Source organism: Salvia hispanica, chromosome 2 (assembly GCF_029641045.1).
Source record: "Salvia hispanica isolate PSC_SH4W2 chromosome 2, Shi_PSC_v1, whole genome shotgun sequence".
In the NCBI taxonomy this organism is placed as follows: domain Eukaryota; kingdom Viridiplantae; phylum Streptophyta; class Magnoliopsida; order Lamiales; family Lamiaceae; genus Salvia; species Salvia hispanica.
In genome coordinates, this window is record NC_142693.1 from 42,400,356 (window position 1) to 42,422,456 (window position 22,101).

At 29.7% G+C, this 22,101-nt stretch overlaps 2 protein-coding genes across 5 annotated transcripts; one reads left to right on the forward strand and one right to left on the reverse strand.

Moving 5' to 3' along the window:
- The first annotated feature begins 11,409 nt into the window (after window positions 1-11,409).
- Window positions 11,410-13,295, forward strand: LOC125195440 (uncharacterized). Its single transcript, XM_089065105.1, has 4 exons — window positions 11,410-12,001; window positions 12,101-12,183; window positions 12,519-12,746; window positions 13,143-13,295. Exons 1-4 carry the CDS (start codon window positions 11,410-11,412, stop codon window positions 13,293-13,295), a joined length of 1,056 nt encoding a protein of 351 aa, XP_088921231.1.
- Window positions 13,296-14,791: 1,496 nt separating this feature from the next.
- Window positions 14,792-18,928, reverse strand: LOC125212885 (zeaxanthin epoxidase, chloroplastic-like). 4 transcript variants are annotated; one of them, XM_048113211.2, is made up of 16 exons: window positions 18,317-18,889; window positions 17,740-17,902; window positions 17,552-17,626; window positions 17,343-17,443; window positions 17,143-17,258; window positions 16,743-16,954; window positions 16,453-16,541; window positions 16,274-16,388; window positions 16,095-16,198; window positions 15,927-15,972; window positions 15,779-15,843; window positions 15,623-15,709; window positions 15,495-15,549; window positions 15,325-15,413; window positions 15,157-15,244; window positions 14,792-15,069 (listed from the first exon to the last, which is right to left on the reverse strand). In XM_048113211.2, the coding sequence occupies exons 1-16, from the start codon at window positions 18,739-18,741 to the stop codon at window positions 14,986-14,988; spliced, it is 1,914 nt and encodes a 637-aa protein (XP_047969168.1). In that variant the 5' UTR covers window positions 18,742-18,889; the 3' UTR covers window positions 14,792-14,985. The 4 variants fall into 4 exon arrangements, 2 of the variants coding, with proteins under 2 accessions (XP_047969168.1, XP_047969243.1); XR_007174819.2 differs by having other exon boundaries at window positions 15,017-15,069; window positions 15,325-15,435; window positions 18,317-18,911; XM_048113286.2 differs by lacking the exon at window positions 15,623-15,709 and having other exon boundaries at window positions 18,317-18,901.
- Between the last annotated feature and the right edge of the window lie 3,173 nt (window positions 18,929-22,101).

Here is a 22,101-nt window from a genome sequence, read left to right on the forward strand (position 1 = left end):
TAGAATGAAGTAATAACATGATTGAATCAAGTGATAAACTAACGGAATGAAGTAATAACCCTAAACCCAACTGAAAGATAATTATGTCATAACACATTATGAAGTAATACACTAATGGAATGAAGTAATAACATGACTGAATGAAGTAATAAACTAGCGGAATGAAGTAATAAACTAACAGAATGAAGTAATAGCATGAATAAATGAAGTAATAAACTAACGGAATGAAGTAATAGCCCGACTGAATGAAGTAATAAGCTCATAACAATAACATGACTGAATGAAGTAATAAACTAACGGAATGAAGTAATAACATGACTGAATGAAGTAATAAACTAACGGAATGAAGTAATAACCCTAAACCCAACTGAAAGATAATTATGTCATAACACATTATGAAGTAATAAACTAATGGAATGAAGTAATAGCATGACTGAATGAAGTAATAAAGTATCGGGATAAAGTAATAAACTAATAGAATGAAATAATAACATGAATAAATGAAGTAATAAACTAACGGAATGAAGTAATAACACGACTGAATGAATTAATAAGTTCATAACATACATTCATTTAGTTCATTATGTAGTGAATATAGTTCATTATTTACTGCAGCAAGTTTTTATCGAATAAAAAAAAAAATTAAAAAAAAAAAATTAAATTTTTTTTTTAAAATAAAAAAAATTAAAAAAAATTAAAAAAAAAAACATTTTTATTTAATAAAATATTAAATTAATTGTAAATTAATCATAACCATAAGAATAAGAAAAATGAGTGGCCCTAATTTGGTCTCTAGTTCGGTCTTTAAGGGTGCATTATTAAATGACACGTGACATTAATCTAACCGTCAGATGACAAAATCGTGGGGCTAGGATTAAGAAGGAAAAAGGACAAAAGATATGAAAAGGATTTGAATACATCCCTATATATATATATAATTATTTTATTATTAAATAATTCTTAAAATTCTAAACATCTAAATTTAATTTATAAAAATAAAAAGTAAATTATAATTATAATAGTCATTGTCATCTAATTATTTTATTATCAAATAGTTATAAAATTTGTAAGTTATAAAAAATACTTGATGTCTAATATTAAATAAATTAAAATGATATTAAATAGTAATATTTTAATTTTAAGTTATATAAATGATTATACATATTTAGTGTTATCATTCAACAATAAATAGTCATTCAAATCAAATTATTATACTAGTCATAAATAATCATTTAAATTATAAGTGTTTTTTTAAAAAAAAATAAAAAAAATTAACTCCTATATGAAGGAGGAAATTACAAATTATAAATAAACTCCCAAGCAAGGAGGAAATTACAACTGATGTCAAGAGGGCTTGAACTCGGAACCTCATACATTGATGTCTAAGCTCTTTGCCGATAGGACAAAGGCTCTTGACTACATGTATTATAAGTTATGGAAATAACTACATGTATTTACACTCAATTATTTAGTATTATCATTCAACGAAATAATAAATTTGCATTCAAATTTCTTAGTGTTATCATTTAAAAGCTATTAAATTTTTAAGTTGTATAAATAGCCACATGTATATATCAAGATATAGTGAACCGAGCAAAGAATTATAATATTTTATACTAGAAAAAAGAGAACATAACTCAAACAGTAAATATATGAGTTAAGAACATGTGATTATTTTCTTATAGATGTTCGATTATAGCATTCTATATATTAAGAAATAAATAAATTAAATTTTGAACGTAAAGAATTAAAATCATATCCAGAAACTCAATATTATATACTATGTATCAAATTTTAATTTATTGCATAATATAGTAAATGATCTTATAACTCTAATAATTTATAAAGAAAAAGAGAAAACATTAACTCTATATTTTTAGAATATTAAATAGACGAATTAAGAATATTTGATTTTTTTTTAGTTAAGTATGTGATTATCTTTATTAAAACGGTACAATTCAAAACAATATACCCAATTAGTATTAACACATATAGTAGTGAATTGATTTAAGAACTCTAATATTTTATTAAGAAAAACAGAAAATATAATTCACATGTCTTTAACATATTAAAGAGATGAGTTCAGAACGTGTAATATTTTTTGATTAAGGCTCAAATTTAATGTTCCAAATTTTAAGAATATAAAGAAAATAAAAAATTAATATTAATATTATTAAATTTTTTAAAATCAAAATATTAAACTTAATTAGTATTAAACCATGTTACCGTGAATTGAGCTAAAAGCTTTAATACTGCTTATAAAGAATCTTCTAAATAAAAAAATGATATAATCAAATTTATCAATAATAAAAATCACAGTTTAATTATAAAATAATTATTTTTGGCCATATTAAATCTAATTCTTTACTATTTATAAAATAAGATAACAAATTTTAATACTTTGTAGAGCTAATTATTTTATTAAATTATTTAAATTAAAATTGTAAAAATTAATTTGATAAGAAATTTGTTATATGGTTCATTTTCTAACCAAATATATTATTATTTCATTAGGTAAATAAATGTACACTAAATATATAAATTCAATGAAATACAATATTTTATTATTTTAAACATGTATCCTTAAATAAATGCAATAGCCAATAAGATATAAAAAACTGTCATCACACATATGAGGATTGCATGCTAATAAAATTGTAATTGCATAATTAGTGTGCAATGTCCTTAAATAAGTATATTTAATGAATACTTTAATATAAAGAGTAAAAAAGTAAATAAATATAACATGAATTTAAATAAAAATCTAAAACAATCTAAAATTATTATTTTAACCTTATTATGGCATGGAGACGGTTATTGCAATTTGACTATATTAAATTACTAATGATAATTAATTATACCTAATTATAATTCTTAATTGCTATTAAATTACAAATTATTCATTTCATTTTGCAACTAATACTATCTTTTTTCCAATTTTGTTAATAGGAAAAGAATTAATTACCATTAGTAATTTAATATAGTCAAATTGCGGTTATCATCTATTTCTTAACGGTTCTGTTAAGTGAGGACTGATTCGGGTCCGAGTTTATTTGTGATGGATCAGATAATCAAAAAAATAATATTAAGGACTAAATTGATAAAATGACCATACATTAGGGACCACAATTGACCTTTACTCGTTCAAATACTATATGTGATAACTAAGGGAAGATGACCAAATACTTTCATTTTTTAGGTCTAATTTGAAAGTCGACGGTCGGTCTAATTCGGATCCTCAATTATTTTGTCAATGACTAAATTAGTAGTTGGCTTTTGACTGAATTTACATGCTCTCTGTTTCATAAAACGTTTTTTTCCTTTTAAGTTATTCTATTAGAAATGATATGATTCCTAAAATAAAAATATTATCATCTCTATTTTTTCTCTTTTTTATTATTTTTTCATTGACTCAGTAAAATAAAACTAACAAAATTTCATGTCGAAAAAGGGACTCCATTGAAACCATATAAAAATACAAATACTATCAATGATCGAATAGGGATCAAACATCAAATTCTATATGTTTTATAAATTAAAAAAATCAAATCTTATTATAGTTTGATTAAGGAGTAATTCATACATTATGAATCTTAATTAACGACTGACTTTTAATTAGTAATCTTATTCTGACATTTAATAAAGTAGTAGTATTTCGTACAATCAAAGCTAGTTCTATTCTCATGCTTGCCGTGTTGATTAAATTTCTCCTGTTTCAGATTTGCTCAATCTATAGGTCGTCAGTTAGATTCATAGCTATAACGGCTATACCTATGTTCCTCATAAATCAAGTGGACTTTTTATTCCAATCAAAACTTTAAAGTTTAAACTATAAAGTCAACGACTCGTTAATAAGGATAAGAATAGTGATTTAGAGACGTAATGTCTCCAAGCCATAATACTCTTATATATTTTTGTTATACATATAATTTACATTGTGACTAATTTACCCTAACATTATAGTATTAAATAGATATATACCTAATTAAGGAAAATTTAACCAAATTAATTATTCTTATCTAAATGCATATATGTTAATTGGAGATAAACTTAATCATGCAACTAGAGTAATGAATTTAAAATTTTTTTAATCAAAACCATTCTTGTCGTGTAAATTTTTAAAACAATTAATTACAAAATCAGTAATTTAGATTATCAGTATTAATTAACACACTACATAACTAAATTATTATATTTAATTGTAAAATAATTTGATTACTTAAATAGCATTATATGCTTTTACAAATAGATTTTACGTTATGCTATTCTTTCATAACTTATTTTTTTCGTTAAATTTTCTGAAACATTTTGTCAATATAGTAACAATGAAATCATTCATTTAATAGTATATAAAAAAATATGTAAAAAATTAAATATTTATCTTATTCAGATTGGTTTATATAATAAAATAATATACTATTTTTTCATTATCTTTTCAAATTTTTTTTATTTTTCTTTGCTTTAATTAAATTTAATATTTTTTATTTAATTAAGATAGGGCGTCTAATATTTTAGTATAACTATATAGTTTTAAAATATTAAATAGATGAGTTAAGAAAATACAATTAATTTTTATTCAGATTCGAATCTATCGTTTTAAATGTTAAAAACCAAAGAAATTATTAATTTAATACGAAAATAATTGGATGAATCTACTTTTCTCATTTTAGATTATTTTAATATACCACATGTCAGCTAATTAATTAATAATTAAAAGTAATAAGAATCATAAAATATGCTAACATTATAAGACAGTGCAGAGTATTATTTTTTTAGAGTTAGGAATTCTAATATTTGCAAAAAAAAGAGAGAGGAAATATTAAATATGTAGCTTTAAAATGTTAAATATATAAGTTAAGAACATGTGTTTATATTTTTAATCGAATTGTAATATTTTTTTAAAAAATAAAATTTTGGAACGTAAAAAATTAATATCAAACTTATGAAAATTTTAAAATCAAAACCACATACTCAATTAGTATTAACACGTTATAGATAAAGTTTTACTTTGTTCCATGATATAGTGAATTTAGTTAAGAACTTTAATATTTTATAAAAAAAAAGAGAAAATACGAACTATAGCATTAAAATATTAAAGAATTGTGCAAAGAGCTATAAAAAAGAAAATATTAATTATATATATTTAAATATTAAATATATTTGAGTTAAGAACATACATATAATTTTTTTTATTGAGATTCTGCGTAACGTTCCAAAAATTAAGAATTAAGAAACTGAAATTTTGGATAAATAAATTAAAATTAAAATTATGAATTTCTTAAAATCAGAACTGTTAACTTAATGAATACTATATCCTATATTAAATTTTAATTTATAGCATGCTACAGTTATTTGAGCTAAGATAATGGTCCATACAGACATATTTTTAATATTAATTACATATTTTAAAATTATTAATTAGATGAGTTATGACTTATTAGTATGCGATAATTTATTGATCACTGTTAAACATAATCTTTCAAAAAATATAAATTAAAGAAATTATAATTCTATAAAATAAAGAATTAAACTTAAAATCGTAAACACTAAACTCAATTAGTACTCGTACACCATGTATCAAATTTAATTTATTGCATGTTATAGTTAAATATTTTAATATATTTAAAATATGAAATAGATGATATAAGAACATATGATTTTATCGAGGTTCAACTGTAATGGTCCAAGATTTAAGAATTTAAAGAAATCAAAATAAAAAAATAAAAAATTAGAACTAGACAATTCTTAAAATCAAAACCATATACTCACTTAATTAGTAGTATTAATATTTAATATAGTATTATCAAATTTTAATGTGTTGGGTGTTATATTAAAGTGAGCTAAAAACTTTATTATTTTTTAAAGTGTGAATAAAAAGTGATTAAAAGAATAAGTTTATCAATATTGAAGATTATAGTATTATAATTACAAAGTATTTATTTTTTGTCACATGTTATAGTAACTCTGAGTATTTACAGTTCAAAAATATTAGATAACTAATTATTTATATTTTATAGCGCTAATTATTTGTTAAAAATTATTTAAATTCAAATTTATAAAGACTAATTCATTAAGAAGTCTGAAATTATTTGTTTGCTGATAAATCTTATTTATTTGTAGACAAAATGTACACTAAATATATAAAGCTAATAAAATTAATATTTAAAATTTTAAAGAAATATCTTTAAGTAAATGCATTAAAATGGACATATATAAAAAAAGTTATCCAATCATGTTTTAAACGATTAGATGATTGCAGCGTGTTATTAAATGCATGCATCATCTATGCATAATCAAAATTTATATCCTTAAATAGGTGTATTTAGTAAACAAATTAATGTAGGGGTAATAAAGTACATATATAAAATATAAATTTAATAACATATATAATATAATATATATTTACCATTTTAACCTCATTATAGCATTATGGCTTGGAGACATATGTCTCTAAAACAAATGGTTAAAAAATTACTCCTTCCGTCCCACAAAAGATATCACACTTTCCTTTTTAGTTTGTCCCACAAAAGATATCACATTTCCATTTTTCGAAAAAGTTCTCTTTCACATGAATATAAAAATTATATTTTCTCTCTCCATTTAACACACAAAATAAAACCTCCTAAAATCTCGTGCCGTCCCACAAGTGTGACATCTTTTGTGGGACGGAGGGAGTACTATATACTCCCTCCATCCTCCATATTTTGTCCCCTTTTGACAGGGCACGGGTTTTAAGAAAATGTATTTGACTTTATATTAAATGGAGATGTGTAGTGGAGTATGGGTCCCACATTGAAATTTGTGTTTTTGTTGTTATTTATTGAATAAACTGAAGTGGTATATAACTTTTTTGTGTCATTTTAGTCTCGGTAATTAAAGAAGTTAACAAACATTTAATGTTAAAAAGACACTTTATCCATAAAAACAATGAGCAGTGATAAACGTAGAGAATAACTACGTACGTAATTGGATATTTTAGGAATTTCAGTTTTAAAACCGATTTATAAATTTTTATTATTTTTAAATTAATTAATATATTACTTATCTATCCTTTAGTAATAAATATACTTTAGAAAATGTTTTTTCTATAATCTCTCCCCTCTTTGTTCCTATTTTTGCTAAAATTCTAGAGCAATTTTCTCTCCTATCTCTCTTTCCTCTATCTTCCAAAATGTTGCTAGGATTGAGTTCTTTCGTCTCTCTCCGCTCTCTCTCTACCACATTTTTAGAGTTAGCATTCTCATCCCCCACTATCTTCCATGTGTGCAGTTTTATGTTATTAATAAAATTATTAAATATATGTAAATTTTAGTTTCAAATACTTATAAATAATAATTGTGATGTTGTATATTGTTCGTATGTTTTGTTCTTTGACATACACTATAGAAATTAAATTAAATTTATAAATTGAAATATAAGAAATTTACAGTTTATAAATTTAATTTAATTTAACTTATAAATTAAAAATATTAACAAATTTTAAATTCTTACTATGTTATACATTTGTTTGTATATTTTCTTAACTTATAAAGTTTAATTGCGATATTCATTTTTTATGTTAATTAAATTTTATAATGCTATACTTATGTTTCATTAATTGTTATATATGCAGTACAAAATAAAAGTTATGATTAAATTCGTGCTTTAGTGGACACTAATTTTAATATAGTTTATTTTCAAACATTTTATTATCTGATAATGAATATATGCATAATTTATTGAATAAATATTTGTGGATTTTAATACAGTTAAATGTGTTAAAAAAAAGTACGTAATAAAATATAAGTAAATTTAATTTAAAAAATATACTCTTTCTTTTTTGAAATGCTTGTTTTATTAATTATTCCCTCCGTCCGCGAATATGAGTCACGTTTTTTCTCTTTAGTCCATCCATGAATAGAAGTCCCGGTTAATTTGTGTATAAATGGTAAATGCCTCATATTCCACTAACTCAATCCACTCACATTTCATTTAAAACTAGTAAATACATGAATTAAGAACGCAACTCAATCAGTATTTATATATCATACGAAGTATAAGTATGATAATATTTTAATTTGTTGATGGTATAGTGAATGAACCAAGAACTGTAATGGAGTATTTTTAAAGAAAGAAAAAATATTAACTATATATTTTTAGAATAATAAATATATGAATTAAGAAAATGTGATAATTTTATCGAGGTTCAATGTAATGTTCCAAAAATTAAGAATTAAAATAAACTAAAATTTTAGAAAGTAAAAAATAAAATTGAAATTGTGAAATTCTTAAAATTAAAACCGTAAACTTAATGAGTACTACTATTTCATAGGAGTATATCATTATCATATATTCAATTTTAATTGTTGCATGTTATAATTATTTGAGCTAAGAACTCTAATATTCTATACATATCTTTAAAATATTAAATAGATAAGTTATGAACATGCGATTAATTATTTTTTCGAGGTTCAACATAATCTTCCAAAAATTATATATTAAAGAAAGAGAAAATATTAACTATATATTTTAAGAATATTAATATAAATTAAGAACATGTGATTATTTTATCGAGGTTCAATGTAATGTTCCAAAAATTAAGAATTAAAATAAAGTAAAATTTTAGAAAGTAAAGAATTAAAATTGAAACTATGAAATTATTAAAATCTATACCGTAAACTTAATGAGTACTATTTCATATATCATATATTCAAATTTAATTGTTGCATGTTACAATTGTTTAAGCTAAGAACTCTAATATTCTATAACGAAAAAGTGAAAATATTAGTCACATATTATTAAAATATTAAATAGATAAGTTATAAATATGGGATTGATTTTTTTTTCAGGGTTCAACATAATATTCCTAAAATTATAAATTACAGAAATTATAATTTTGAAAATTTAAGAGTTAAAATTATAAAATAATTAAAATTAAAACCGTAAATACTAAACTCAATTAGTATTATTACACCATATATCAAATTTTAATTTATTACTCCATGTTTATTGGGACGAACGAAAAAGAAAATTCGGTCTATTTCTATATGACAAAGGGAGTCTTGTATGAAGTAAAAAGAGAAATTATTATTTGAAAATATTAGAAATATGAAATAAATAAGATAATAATATGTGATTTTTTTTTTATCGAGGTTCGATTAAAGATATCAAAATTTTAGAAAATAAAAAATAAAAATTCTAAAATTCTGAAAATCAGATTAATTAATTAGTTACTAGGAGTATTTAATGTAGTATCAAATTTTAATTTGATAGATGTTATAGTGAATTGAGCTAAACACTCTATTCTTTTATAAACATTCTTGTAACTAAAAAGTTACTAAAAGAATAAATTTATTAATATTCAAAACTACAATTTAATTAAAAGTAATTATTTTTTATCATATGTTATAGATATGATTATTTACAGTTCAATAGTTATTAGTAGTTAACAAGTTTTTAATATTTCATAGTGCTAATTATTTGTTATTAAATTATTTGAATTAAAATTTATAAAGACTGATTTGATAAGAGATCCATATTATTTATTAACTAATAATACATCTTTATTTAATATTTAAATTTTGAAGATATATTTTTAAATAAAGGCAATAAAAGAGGAAGAAATTTAAAAATATACCATCCAATCATTTTAAAAGTTGTATATCCCACACACAAGTCATTAAATACATGAACACTATATGCATAATCTACCTCTATATCCTCAATACGTGTATTTAATAAACAAATTAATTTAATGATAACAAAGTATGTACACAAAATATAAATTTAATCAAAAACAAAATATAATATACAAATTAATGTTTCTTTTAGTACTAGATATTGATATTTATTATTTAAACGATGAACTATGAATAGGAGTAGAAATGTAACTAAAAAGTTACTAAAAAATAAATTTATTAATATTCAAAACTACAATTTAATTAAAAGTAATTATTTTTTATCATATGTTATAGATATGATTATTTACCGTTCAATAGTTATTACTCCCTCCGTCCAACATAATTTGGGACACTTTGACCAGACACGGATTTTAATAAATCTAATGGAAAGTGAGTTGAAAAAGTTAGTGGAATGTGGAGCCTACTTTTAAAGTATTAGTTTTATAATAAAATGTAAGTAGGAAAGAGTTAGTGGAATGAGGTCCACTACCAAAAAAGGGAAAACTGAAGTGTGTCATATTATGTGGGACGACCCAAAATGGAATACTGGGTCAAATTATGTGGGACGGAGGGAGTAATAGTTAACAAGTTTTTAATATTTCATAGCGCTAATTATTTGTTATTAAATTATTTGAATTAAAATTTATAAAGACTGATTTGATAAGAGATTCATATTATTTATTAACTAATAATACAACTTTATTTTTAATATTTTAAATTTTGAAGATATATTTTTAAATAAAGGCAACAAAAGAGGAAGAAATTTAAAAATATATCATCCAATCATTTTAAAAGTTGTATCCCACACACAGGTCATAAAATGCATGAACAATATACTCACCAAAAAAAAAAAATACATGAACAATATATGCATAATCTACCTCTATATCCTCAATACGTGTATTTAATAAACAAATTAATTTAATGATAATAAAGTATGTATACAAAATATAAATTTAATCAAAAACAAAATATAATATACAAATTAGTGTTTCTTTTAGTACTAGATATGGATATTTATTATTTAAACGATGAACTATGAATGGGAGTAGAAATAGGATATTTAGTTAGCAATATAATGAATAATTCACCTACGAAATATCAAGATAGAATAATGAATAAACAAACTAAAAGTGATAATGTTTATAGTAGTAATTGTTTTGCAGATACTAATAAATATTTGAAGGAGATAAAAGGTGGGACCTTACAAGACTAATTAATCGATGGATAAATATTTGAAGGAGCAAAAACGGTGGAACTTTAAAATGATTAATCGATGGAGTAGAAGTATATAGATATGAAAATCTTAATTTGGAGATTTATATCAAGATTAATGTTTCTTTTTAGTATTTAAAATATAATAAGGGTGATTTAGTAAGTAATTAATATAATTTATAATACAACCGGTTAATATAAAACCGGTTCGGTCCGATTAAAAAGTTAAGGGTATTACGTATGTAGAAATTCTCTACGAAAATCATTTCCCAAAAAGAATCTGCCAATTTCATTACAATTGTGATTTTTTGGTGGGAAATCCCAAAACCATTACAATTGGGATTTTTTGGTGGGAAATCCCCAAAACCACACGTACACGTACTAAAATTCTGGAGGTATATCCAAAAATTCAAAAGGCAAAAGTACAGAAAATATTGGAGGGAGATTGGAGCTGCCACTATCTATAAAAGCATCAAATACATCCAAAAAGAGAACTTTTAAACACTTGCCCTCAGAAAAAATTCATCATTGGGTTATGGAGACAACTCATAGAGATACACGCACTATAGGAGTGGACACCAAAAATTTGATAGCTCAAAGTCTTCTTCAACAAAGCTATTCAGGTCATCTACGACATGGAGCTCTTATAAAAGCTGCCCAACAGTTTGAAGTATGCAAAAAGACAGTTTACAGAATCTGGGCAGAAGAAAAAGAGCAGATGGAGCGTGGAGTACTTGTAAATGTGCGAGATCGTGTTAGAGGATACAAGCACAAAGATAAAATGCAGCTTCATGATAACAAGGTAAGACAACTATCTATGCTTGAAAGATCTACCATACGTAAGATGGCTCGCAAACTTGAAATTAGCAAGAGTACATTAGGAAGGATGAAGAAGGAGGGTCCGATCAGACCACACACAAGTGCAGTTAAGCCAATACTTACTGATTTGAACAAATTAGCACGGTTCAGATGGAGTTTCAGCCAGATTCAACCAATCAGAATCGATGGTAAGCTTAAATACAACACAATGCACAATGTAGTGCATATTGATGAGAAATGGTTTTACATGACTAAGATTTCAGATAGATACTACCTGCTGCCAGATGAGGATGAGCCATATAGATCATGTAAGTCAAAAAGATTCATCACAAAGGTTATGTTCATGTGTGTTGTGTGTAGACCACACTTTGCACAAGATAGAGAAACCATTTTTTATGGAAAAATAGGCATATTTCCTTTCACAACTACGGAACCAGCAAAGAGGAATTCAAAGAACAGAGCAAAAGGAACCATGGAGACCGAGCAAAAGGTACCATGGAGACCAAGCCAATCCAATCAGTCAACAAGGCGATCACGAGAGATTGCATAATCCAAAAGGTACACTGATTTTTTTTATAGATTTTCTATCAGACATGTACAATATCATCACATACAGAATTTTTGAACAGATTATACCAGCTATCAAGTCTAAATGGCCACCGAATGTATGCAAGGAGATACTCATTCAACAAGACAATGACAAGCCACATATCAGCCCCACTGATTCATAGTTTCAGGCAATTGCAAACAAAGATGGATTCTCCTAATTCTCCAGACACTAATGTCTTGGATTTGGGTTTTTTCACAGCAATCCAATCTCTGCAGGATGATAAAATTGCTAAAGGGGTGGATGACTTGGTAAACAATGTGTACAGTTCCTTTGAAGAACTTAGCCCACACACCCTCAACAATGTTTTCCTATCTCTTCAAGGTTGCTTATCAGAGATAATGAAAGTGCATGGAGGGAATGGATACAAACTTCCACATATGAAGAAGGCCAGGTTATCCAGGTTGGACTCGCTGCCAATCACTTTAGAGGTCGAGGAAGAGCTTGTTAAGGAAGCTCTGGAATAACTCCAACTTCCGAAAACAACATTGGTGCAGCTTATGACATTTCACGTATCAGTGAAGCTCTAGGATTCTAGCAGATCAAAGAGCAAAGCTTTTTTGTCAGTTGGCTTTGTAAGCCTCAAAATTAGGTGTGGCTTAAAATGTGAACTGATTTTTTTGTCTATTTTTGTAAAGCCTCCAAACCTATGTAAGGGGTGACTTATAAAATTCTAATCCCTCAGATATTTTGTCATCATTGGGTAGCCTCCTATCCTGTTTAAGGGGTGGCTTGTAAAGCTCTTTCATTCTCAAATAAGCCTCCTAACCTATTAAAGGGGTGGCTTATAATGTGAAATGAATTTAGTCTACTTTTGTATGGTTTAATTCCTAATCCCGAAGGGGGTGGCTGGAGGCACGTCGATAGGGGTTTCAGGGATGAAAGAATCGAAGAGTGTTTCAGGGAAGAATGAGTCGAAGAGTGTTTCAGGGATGAATGAATCGAAGAGTGTTTCAGGGAAGAATGAGTCGAAGAGTGTTTCAGGGACGAAGTAGTCATCGGGAGTGTCAGGGACGAAGTCGTCGACGGGAGAGTCAGGGATGATGATTTCAATTGGGGAGTCAGGGACGACGAGGTCGACGGGGGAGTCGGGGACGACGGGATCGATGGGGGAGTTAGGGACGACGAGATCGATGGGGGTGCCGCCGAGAACCAAGGAGGTGCGGTGGGGTTACTCATTTAACGAAGGAAAATCGGTCGATCGACAACTCAGGGATGAGAACGGTGAAGAGGCGGTGATTTGCAACCAAAAATTAGGGATTCTGACTGATTAAATGTGGGAGAGAGAGATAAATGTGGGTGGGTGGGTGACGGGTTGTTGACGGACGGACGGAAAAGGAAATAGGAGACAAATTTTCAGGGACGGAGGGAGTAGTAAACTTTACTCCAAATTCGTCAGTGAAATATTGTCCAATTTTGTCATTTCGGTTCATCCATATATTGTCCACTTTGCATTTTTTTTCCATTTTTAGTAAATGAACCTCACTTTCCACTTACTCATTACACTCGCATTCTATTATAAAATTATATAAATAGTATGAGGCAATTCCATTAATTTTTTCCACTCACATTTCTTAAAATCTGTGTCTAGTCAAACATGGATAACATTTTGCTGATGGAGGGAGTAATTAACTTCTGATTGATCCTACATATATAAAATTATGTATTTTAGGAGTATTTATTTTCAATTTTTTCATGACAAAATGCTCTTGGTAATATACTATTGTAAATTTGGCATATACATGTTTTAAATTAGTGACATGGTTAATTTATTTTTAAAATGCGTTAGAGAAAAATATACTCTCTCCGTCCAACTAAATTTAGTTGTATTTCTTTTAGAATATCTAACTAAATTTCACTGTATTTCTTTATAGGATATTCTAACTAAATTGAGTTATTTTATTTAAAAAAAAAAAAATTATTCAAGCAATCTTGCTTTATTCCATCACCTAGTTTACTCCTCATCTTTCCTACTTTATTTCTTGTTACTACTATTTTATTTATTTCATCTAATTCATTCAACACAATTTTCTTTATCCCTATACTCAAATATTTTGCATCAACTTAGTTGGGATGGAGGAAGTAAAATTTTAGAATGGTCTCATCCTCATCGATGTTTTCGTATGACACATTACAATTTCATTGTAACCGGAAAGTTGAGAAAAAAAAATGTTAAAAGTAATAGGTTTTATGGTTGATTATCGAAATCGCAGGACAGTTTTGAATTTATCAAAATTCATACTTTTTCTAGCAATGTTTCTTTAAATTATCATATTTGTGTTCTCACCCTACTTAATTCACTAAACGGTAATTAAACAGTAATGGGGCGTAAGGAGTATATACCTAATTTGATATTATTATAATCCTAATACTATATGTGTAGGAATGCATAAGGCGACCATATTCATACATCCTTGTGCGATGAATTGTTTCATTTTTCTCCAGTTAGAAAGCTCTTTCCTTAGAATGTAAGTTCATCTACACACATTCATATAGTATATGTATATTCCATTACTCCATTTCATTTTTCAGCTGATATCAAATGAATTTCAACACATAACTGCTAATTTTTCTCCTCATTCACACTCACCAATATTACATTGATTCTCTATTAGAAATCAAAAACCTCATTTTTATAGATCATCACCAAAAATTGATAGGCATCAACCTCTTCTCCAACGAAAGTCATGCCGATGGCGTGCACAACTCGTTCGCGTTCTCGTTCATTTTCACAGCTCCATTTTTCATCGCCTTTACGCGAAAGGATGCCTGCAATAAGATCCCTTCATTCTAAAACCAGCCTCTACATGAAACAAAAACCATGAAAATTAACGACTACTGTATGTTTTATTTTACCTTCTTATCTGCTCCAAACTCGATCACATCCCGTGGGTGGATACGAGCCGGAGTGTTGGGCAACAAGCGCCTACGCTTGCCTTTGTTACTGCAATTTTTAAATTGAAGTCTCGTGAAATGTCTCTCGAAGTATAAACACCATCAAACCAACATAGTCTAAACTCTTACTCTGTGATCCAAGTGCCATACTCGCTCCTTGTATCAGTCACGAAAAATGCGCCATCTATATAGTTTATTCGAGCATGCATCTTCGATACCTAAGAAATCATTCACTTTTTCCTATAAAGACATACATGAGAATACAACACAAATTTGTCTCAAGTAGATAGTGATCTCACCTGCCGTGAAGCTATACTTATCGACTCTCCATTCGACTCTGAAACCGCCAAACTCCTATGAAATAGTGTTAATACTTAGTGTGCAAAATTTCAAAGATAAGGAAATTTTTTTTTAGCACTGTCAATACCCAATTACACATGGCTTGTTCTCGTCTCGCCTTAAGAAAATTGTCTCGCGTGCAACATTTGAATCTCCAGAAGGGCATAAAAACCAACTGTGTGTGACATGATAGATTTATATCAAACAGAACAAGATGACTTCAGAATACAAAGATAGTACTCACTCGGCATCCATAGCCCGCTCTAGCGCATCATCGTCTGTAAACCATCTTTGTAACTCATCACTGGCCTTCACAACATAAAAGCAGAATTAAACATCAGAAACGAGTATTCGACATCTATTTTTTTAACGGACTGAGGATAGTCTCGTACTCTGTCAGAAATTCTACACTGCAGTGGTCTTCCTTCGAGCTTTGAACTGCAAAGTACGAGCGATCAGAAGAAATTTAACCTAAACAAGCACCATATTATGAGGATGGATGTATTTTGAGTTCACAGGAATTGAGGTTTATTTAGATGAGAAGGGATTTGAATTCTCACCCGTTACCGCCTAGAACCCAACCGAGCATTAAAGGCATCATATAGTCAATCATCAGCCGGCCTCCAAGTGCTCCAGGATGCGGTATTTTATACTTTGTCAAGAACTACAGAACATATCATTCGCCTCTGTCATCTTACAATGTTCATTAAACTATTGTGACATGTAAAAAAGTAGTTACCGATAATGGACCAAGTCCGACACCAAGATATGCCCTGTAGGTTGTCGCCATTATTGCAGCCATTCTTGCGAGTCCATGGATGATTGCAACTCGTATTTTTCGAGCATTTTCATATCTGTAAGAAGGAAATTTAAACAGTGCCACTAAACTACAACACTAGATGTAAACATTGAATTTACCTCTTCAATGAAGATGGCACGTCAACTGCATTTCCTGAAGTAGTTTGACTCCATGCCTTATCAAGCTCCAGTGCTAGCTGATATCCATCCTGGAACGATAAGAAAGCTGATCAGAACTGACGATGGACTTGTGAAGTGGATAGAAGATCCTTAACTGAGATATGGAAATTTTAAAACGCGGCTTGTGTGGTCAAGAATATATAGTTCAAGAAAGTAACCTAAAAGCCTAAATTCATGTCCAGTAATTAATTTTCTTAGCAATGAGAAATGGAATTAAATGTAAATGCTACCTCAATCGCCATACAACCGCCTTGGCCCAAGTTTGGCTGCATAGCGTGCACTGAATCACCCAGCAACGTCACTCGTCCCTTTCCCCATGTAAATATTGGATTCCGGTCATATATGTCACGTCGTAGTATATCATCTTCCTCTGTTGCTAGCAATAGTTCTATAACATCATCGCACCAACCATCAAACAGTTTGAGTAACCTCTCTTTTTTACCTGAAAATCAAGAAAATTAAATTCAATAAAAATACAAATTAGTTGTGTCAAATATCTATCATTAAGGCCAGATGGTCTCTACTCAAAAACAAAGTTGAAGCATATCATAATGTATGTTTTTGCAAACCAACAACTTAGTTTGCGAAAAATCTTGAATCACAGTAGTAAAAGAGAGTCAAAGTTGTTACCTTTGGGATTATCCACACCTCCAGGTGACTCCTTGTGAAATGCGTACCACTGCATTTTTCCTTGACCCACGTCGGAAGACACGAAGTACTGTTTGTGTCCTAAAAACACTCGGTACCTGGAGAAGAATAAGCATAAACTTTGACACAATCTTACAGATTTCATAATGCATTAAACAGTTGGTGGCTGGCTAATAACATACCCAACAGTAGTTATATCGGCAGGAACGAAATCTGCTATGCCAGTGTAGCAGGTATAGCCTGAGTATACAGCCTCACTCGGTCCAAATAACACATCCCTCACCTATATTAGATCAATCATATTTATAGCTAGTAAACCACATTTTTCCTAAAAGTTTACTATCTGTTTGAACTATTCAAGAAACATAACCGTATACAAATCAGGAGATACCTTTGACCGTATCCCATCAGCGCCAACGAGAACATCTCCTTCATAGCACTCCCCACTTTTAAGTCTCACCATAACCTAAAATTTACATAGCATGGGAAAATATTAAGTACAGCACTTCAAATATCTACCTTACTGAATTCCAAAATATACACCTTTTCACAAATCTTTACTAAATGAAGAGAGGTTACCTTTTGACCATCATCCTTGAAGTCTACCACATTGCTTTCATTCTTGATAACATCTGAACCGACCGCACGAGCAAGAATTTCCTGTAACGTCATGCGACTTATGACCCGAGTAACAGGAAGCCCCTGCTCAACTGCAGGGGTGAATGTATCAAACTTGACGTACCTGCTCATCAACCCAACCATTTCATGTCATTCATTACTAGAATTTCTCCAATCCCACACTTTCCACACTAAATAATTTATCTCAAATTATAAAAATACTCGAAACAAAATTTCTTACTAACTTAACAACTTCACCAATAATTATTTAATTTGCATTTATTGATCATTTGAAGTAATACGATGTAGACAAAATTAGGCTATACCTGATGGTGGTCACATGTATAAAGAAGATTCCCCCATGTGTAATAAATGAAAAAAAATAAAAATTAATAACCAAAAAGGATGGACTCCTTTTATTCCAAAAAAAAATATAGACAAATTTGCAAAGTTTTCATATTTAAACTTCGGTCTAATTTTTGAGGAGGAGGGAATATGAGGTAAAAATAAATAAAAAATAAACATAGAAAACACTAACCAATCACCGGAGATGCCATCAACCATGCCGTTGATTCGATCGCCGGTGATGCAGCCGGCGGCGAAGATTTGGTCGGCGACGTCGGTGTCGATGGCCTCCAAGGCGGCGAGGGCGTTGCTCTGGAGCTGAATAGGGCCCCTGTATTGGCCCTCGCCCCTGATGGCGCTCAAATCCCTCTCAAACACAACCACCTCGAACCCTTTCCTCTTTGCCGCCAGCGCGAAAACCAGCCCCCCGATCCCGCCGCCGGCCACCAGAATCCGCGCCTTCTTCTCCCTCTCTACGGCCTCGGCAGCAGCTCTGACCTTTCGGTGATTCCGGAAGCGGCGCAGCGAGTGGGGCGTGAGAGGCGGAGGCGAGAAATGGGCGATTGAGAATGTGGTTAGAGAGGGATTGATTGGGCAGTAGAAGAGGATTGAAGTCATGGCTTTTTTTTTTTCACCTGCTACGACAGATAGAGCAGTTGTGATGTAATTGGGGGTGTGAGAAATTCTGTGTTGAGTTTGTTTGGGCTAAAAAAGGAGAGTGGAAGGTGCTTATCTGTGTCAGTTCTGACACACCAGAATTGATGAGTGTATGTAAGAGCATACTAAATTTTAGACACTTGTCGCTGTCTGCAGATGTTGTTTTTTAACAAGAGTTTGATTCTCTCAGGATACATCAGTTCACCAATTATAACTAGTGATACATCAATTCATCAAATGTTTGTGTTACAGTTTGGTGGTTAGTGATATTTGGCTTATTAATCTTGTCTCAACTCCGAGCGCAAGAACAAGATGTCCCAAGCCTAGACCAAAGTTGACCCAGACAAATATGAAGGATTTTATTTGAATTATTAAGTAGGATTATTTTACTTAGTAGTGCAGTGACAAATGTTGGTGCGTTAGACCCCACCACGAGTCCAAAAATGCTGCTGAAAACTGACTTTCATCGCCGTACCATTTGAACCTTATACTGATGCACTTTTTATTGATACTATAAATAACTGCAAGTGGAAATTGCAATAATTGCAACCAAGAATAACTAAGGTAAGCTCGAAGCGTTGGAGACCCGAAAGCCAAAAATATGCTCGAAGTCATTTGGGAGCACGAAAAAGGGTACTCACGGCGAATGCTCAACTTGGCATTTTGGAATCCTTTGATTCGCCCGGTCGAGCGAAAGAAGGAGAGTCCTGAGAGTTCACCCGACTGGGTGTTTTCATATCATCGCAATCCAGGAGTTTGCCTTCCCTAGGAGATTGAAGGACTTGGTTTTGCCCGACCGAGCATTTTGTCCGAATCCTTGATTTTTGCACAAGACTTATCATATTTTTCTCTCTTTTTGGAGTTTGTATAAATAGACATGTAAAATTTACCTTCAATCAGTTTTTTGACTTTTGTAAACAACCCAAACTCAAATTTCGTTTCTCTTCTTATTTAAACATGAAGAATTTATCAAATGTAATTGTGAATGCATTGTTGTTTTGCAGTGCTAAGTTCAATGTTATATTCTCTCCGTCCTAAGGAAGATGACCCATTCCTTGGGCGGCACGAGATTTTATGCTACTTTATTACGTGTGTTAAGTTGAGAGAATAAAGTAGATATAAAAGTGTTTCATTTTTAGTAATGAGTCATTTTGGTTGGGACAAACCAAAAAAGAAAGTAGGTCATCTTCGGTGGGACAGAGGCAGTATGTTTTACTAGTTCTTGTGTTGAAGTTTAGTAGTGTCATTTTGATTGTTGTTTTGGTAAAAATAGCCTTTGATTTGTCTTCATCGTATTAGAAATGGTCCAGTTTCCCAAACATTAATTTATATCATAATACTTTCATCTTCTTCCTTCATTGTCACCATTTTTATTACTCCCTCCGTCCGCAAAATATTGTCCGAGTTTGACTCGATACGGGTTTTAAGAAATGTGTAGAAAAGTGAGTTGAAAAAGTTATTGGAATGAGAGTCCCATATTTACATATTAGTTTTATAATAGAATGTGAGTGTAAAGAGTTAGTGGAAAGTGGAGACCATTTACCAAAAATAGAAAAAAAGCAAAGTGGACAACTTTCACGGACGGACCAAAATGGTAAAATTGGACAATATTTCACGGACGAAGAGAGTAATTTATTTCTTAGTAGGTTTGTCGGTTATGAGTGCGTTAAAATGACAACACCTCTTAAAATAACATCATACCACCATTCCTAGCCAATTATTTGTACACGTGGACGAATAATAAGCTGCCATGTGGCAATAAAAAAAAGTGCTCAAGTGTAAAAATCTCGGTCATCAATACACAACACTGTATACAACAATTTTTTCTCGGCCAGCAATATCCAATATGCTATACAACAATCAATATTGCTGTGTAGCGTTTATAATATTGGTGTGTAGAGTTTATAATATTGCTTGATATGTGGTGTCATAGTGTCATTTTAAGAGGTGTTGTCATTTTAACACAAACCTTGTTGGTTATCCTTTAATATTTGCAAGAACAAATCTTGAAGAATTTATGTCCCTTGATTTACAAGGTTCATATTTAGATGAGCAATAAACAATGTTTTCAGAAATAGGTAAATATTATTATCCTCATCGATTCATTGACGAACAACGATGAATCAACCAACTGTTAGGATTGGTATACTGAAAAGCATGTTTCTAGTACGAATAGAATCTTTCTTATATACGGAAAACTCTACAATCCACTTCTAACCCGATTCAGTATTATTCGAGCAGTTTCGCACGAATAGAATCACTATTATTATTACATTGTGTTTGCTTGTGCATTTATAAGATGTTTTACAAACATTTAAATGCATAGGAAGTAAACAATGCCTAAGTCTTTTGCTTAGTAGACCGGTTGTGGGCGTCGTCCACTTTAAGGTAACACGGTCAGTTCTATGCAATGCTTTGCAAAAGAGAAAGAATAATTTCACAACCTAGATAAGCTTTGGCTACCTATCGTGAAAGGTTACAATGTCAGTCCGCATATTTCTAAGCCTTACTGAAATAAGATGACATTGGTGTGGTATATCTCTGAACGGATCTAACAGCAAGACGTGTCTTTATGCTATCAACTGAAAGACTAGGTCTTGATAAAATACTAATCTACATATGTTAGCATTGAGCATACGGTATTGATTATGCACTATTTGACTTATCAAATGGTGCAGATTTTTCGCAATCCAATAATCTTGATATATTGTGTAGTGGTGATTAATATCTAGCGGTGCTAGGATTGCTATTATATTGAATCGTGCGAGGTGTGTCTCATTTGATAATGTCCTCAAGAGAAGCTCAAACAAGGTTTTATTATTCGGAAAACTGGTCAGTTGGAGTTTTATTGCTCTATGAATAATAAATAAGTGTTTCTTGCTAAGTCCACTCTTGGAATTAATAAGATGTTACTTAATTAAGTCCATAGAAGACATTAATTAATTAATGGACATTTATATCTTAAGCGCGGGAAATAAATAATAACCAAAATGGAAACCCCGATTACTTGTAATTTTGGATTTGGATGGGGAGGTCAATATTACTTCTGTAGTGACTTCTCGTAATATTCCAATATAAGCTTGTATTAAATTGTGGGTCAATTTAATTAGTAAAAAGCTAATTTGGATGAGCCCATATCCAAAATCTTCCATAGATCCATATCTGGGCTCAAAAGGAACTTAATATAAATAGGAGAATAAAGGAGACATAAAATACACATTATTACTTTCTTAAAATTTTCGTCCACTCCATCATAGAGAAGGGGACGGTTTTTTCTCTCCAGCTCTCCTCCGTGAAATCGATTTTTCTGTCTCTTTTATT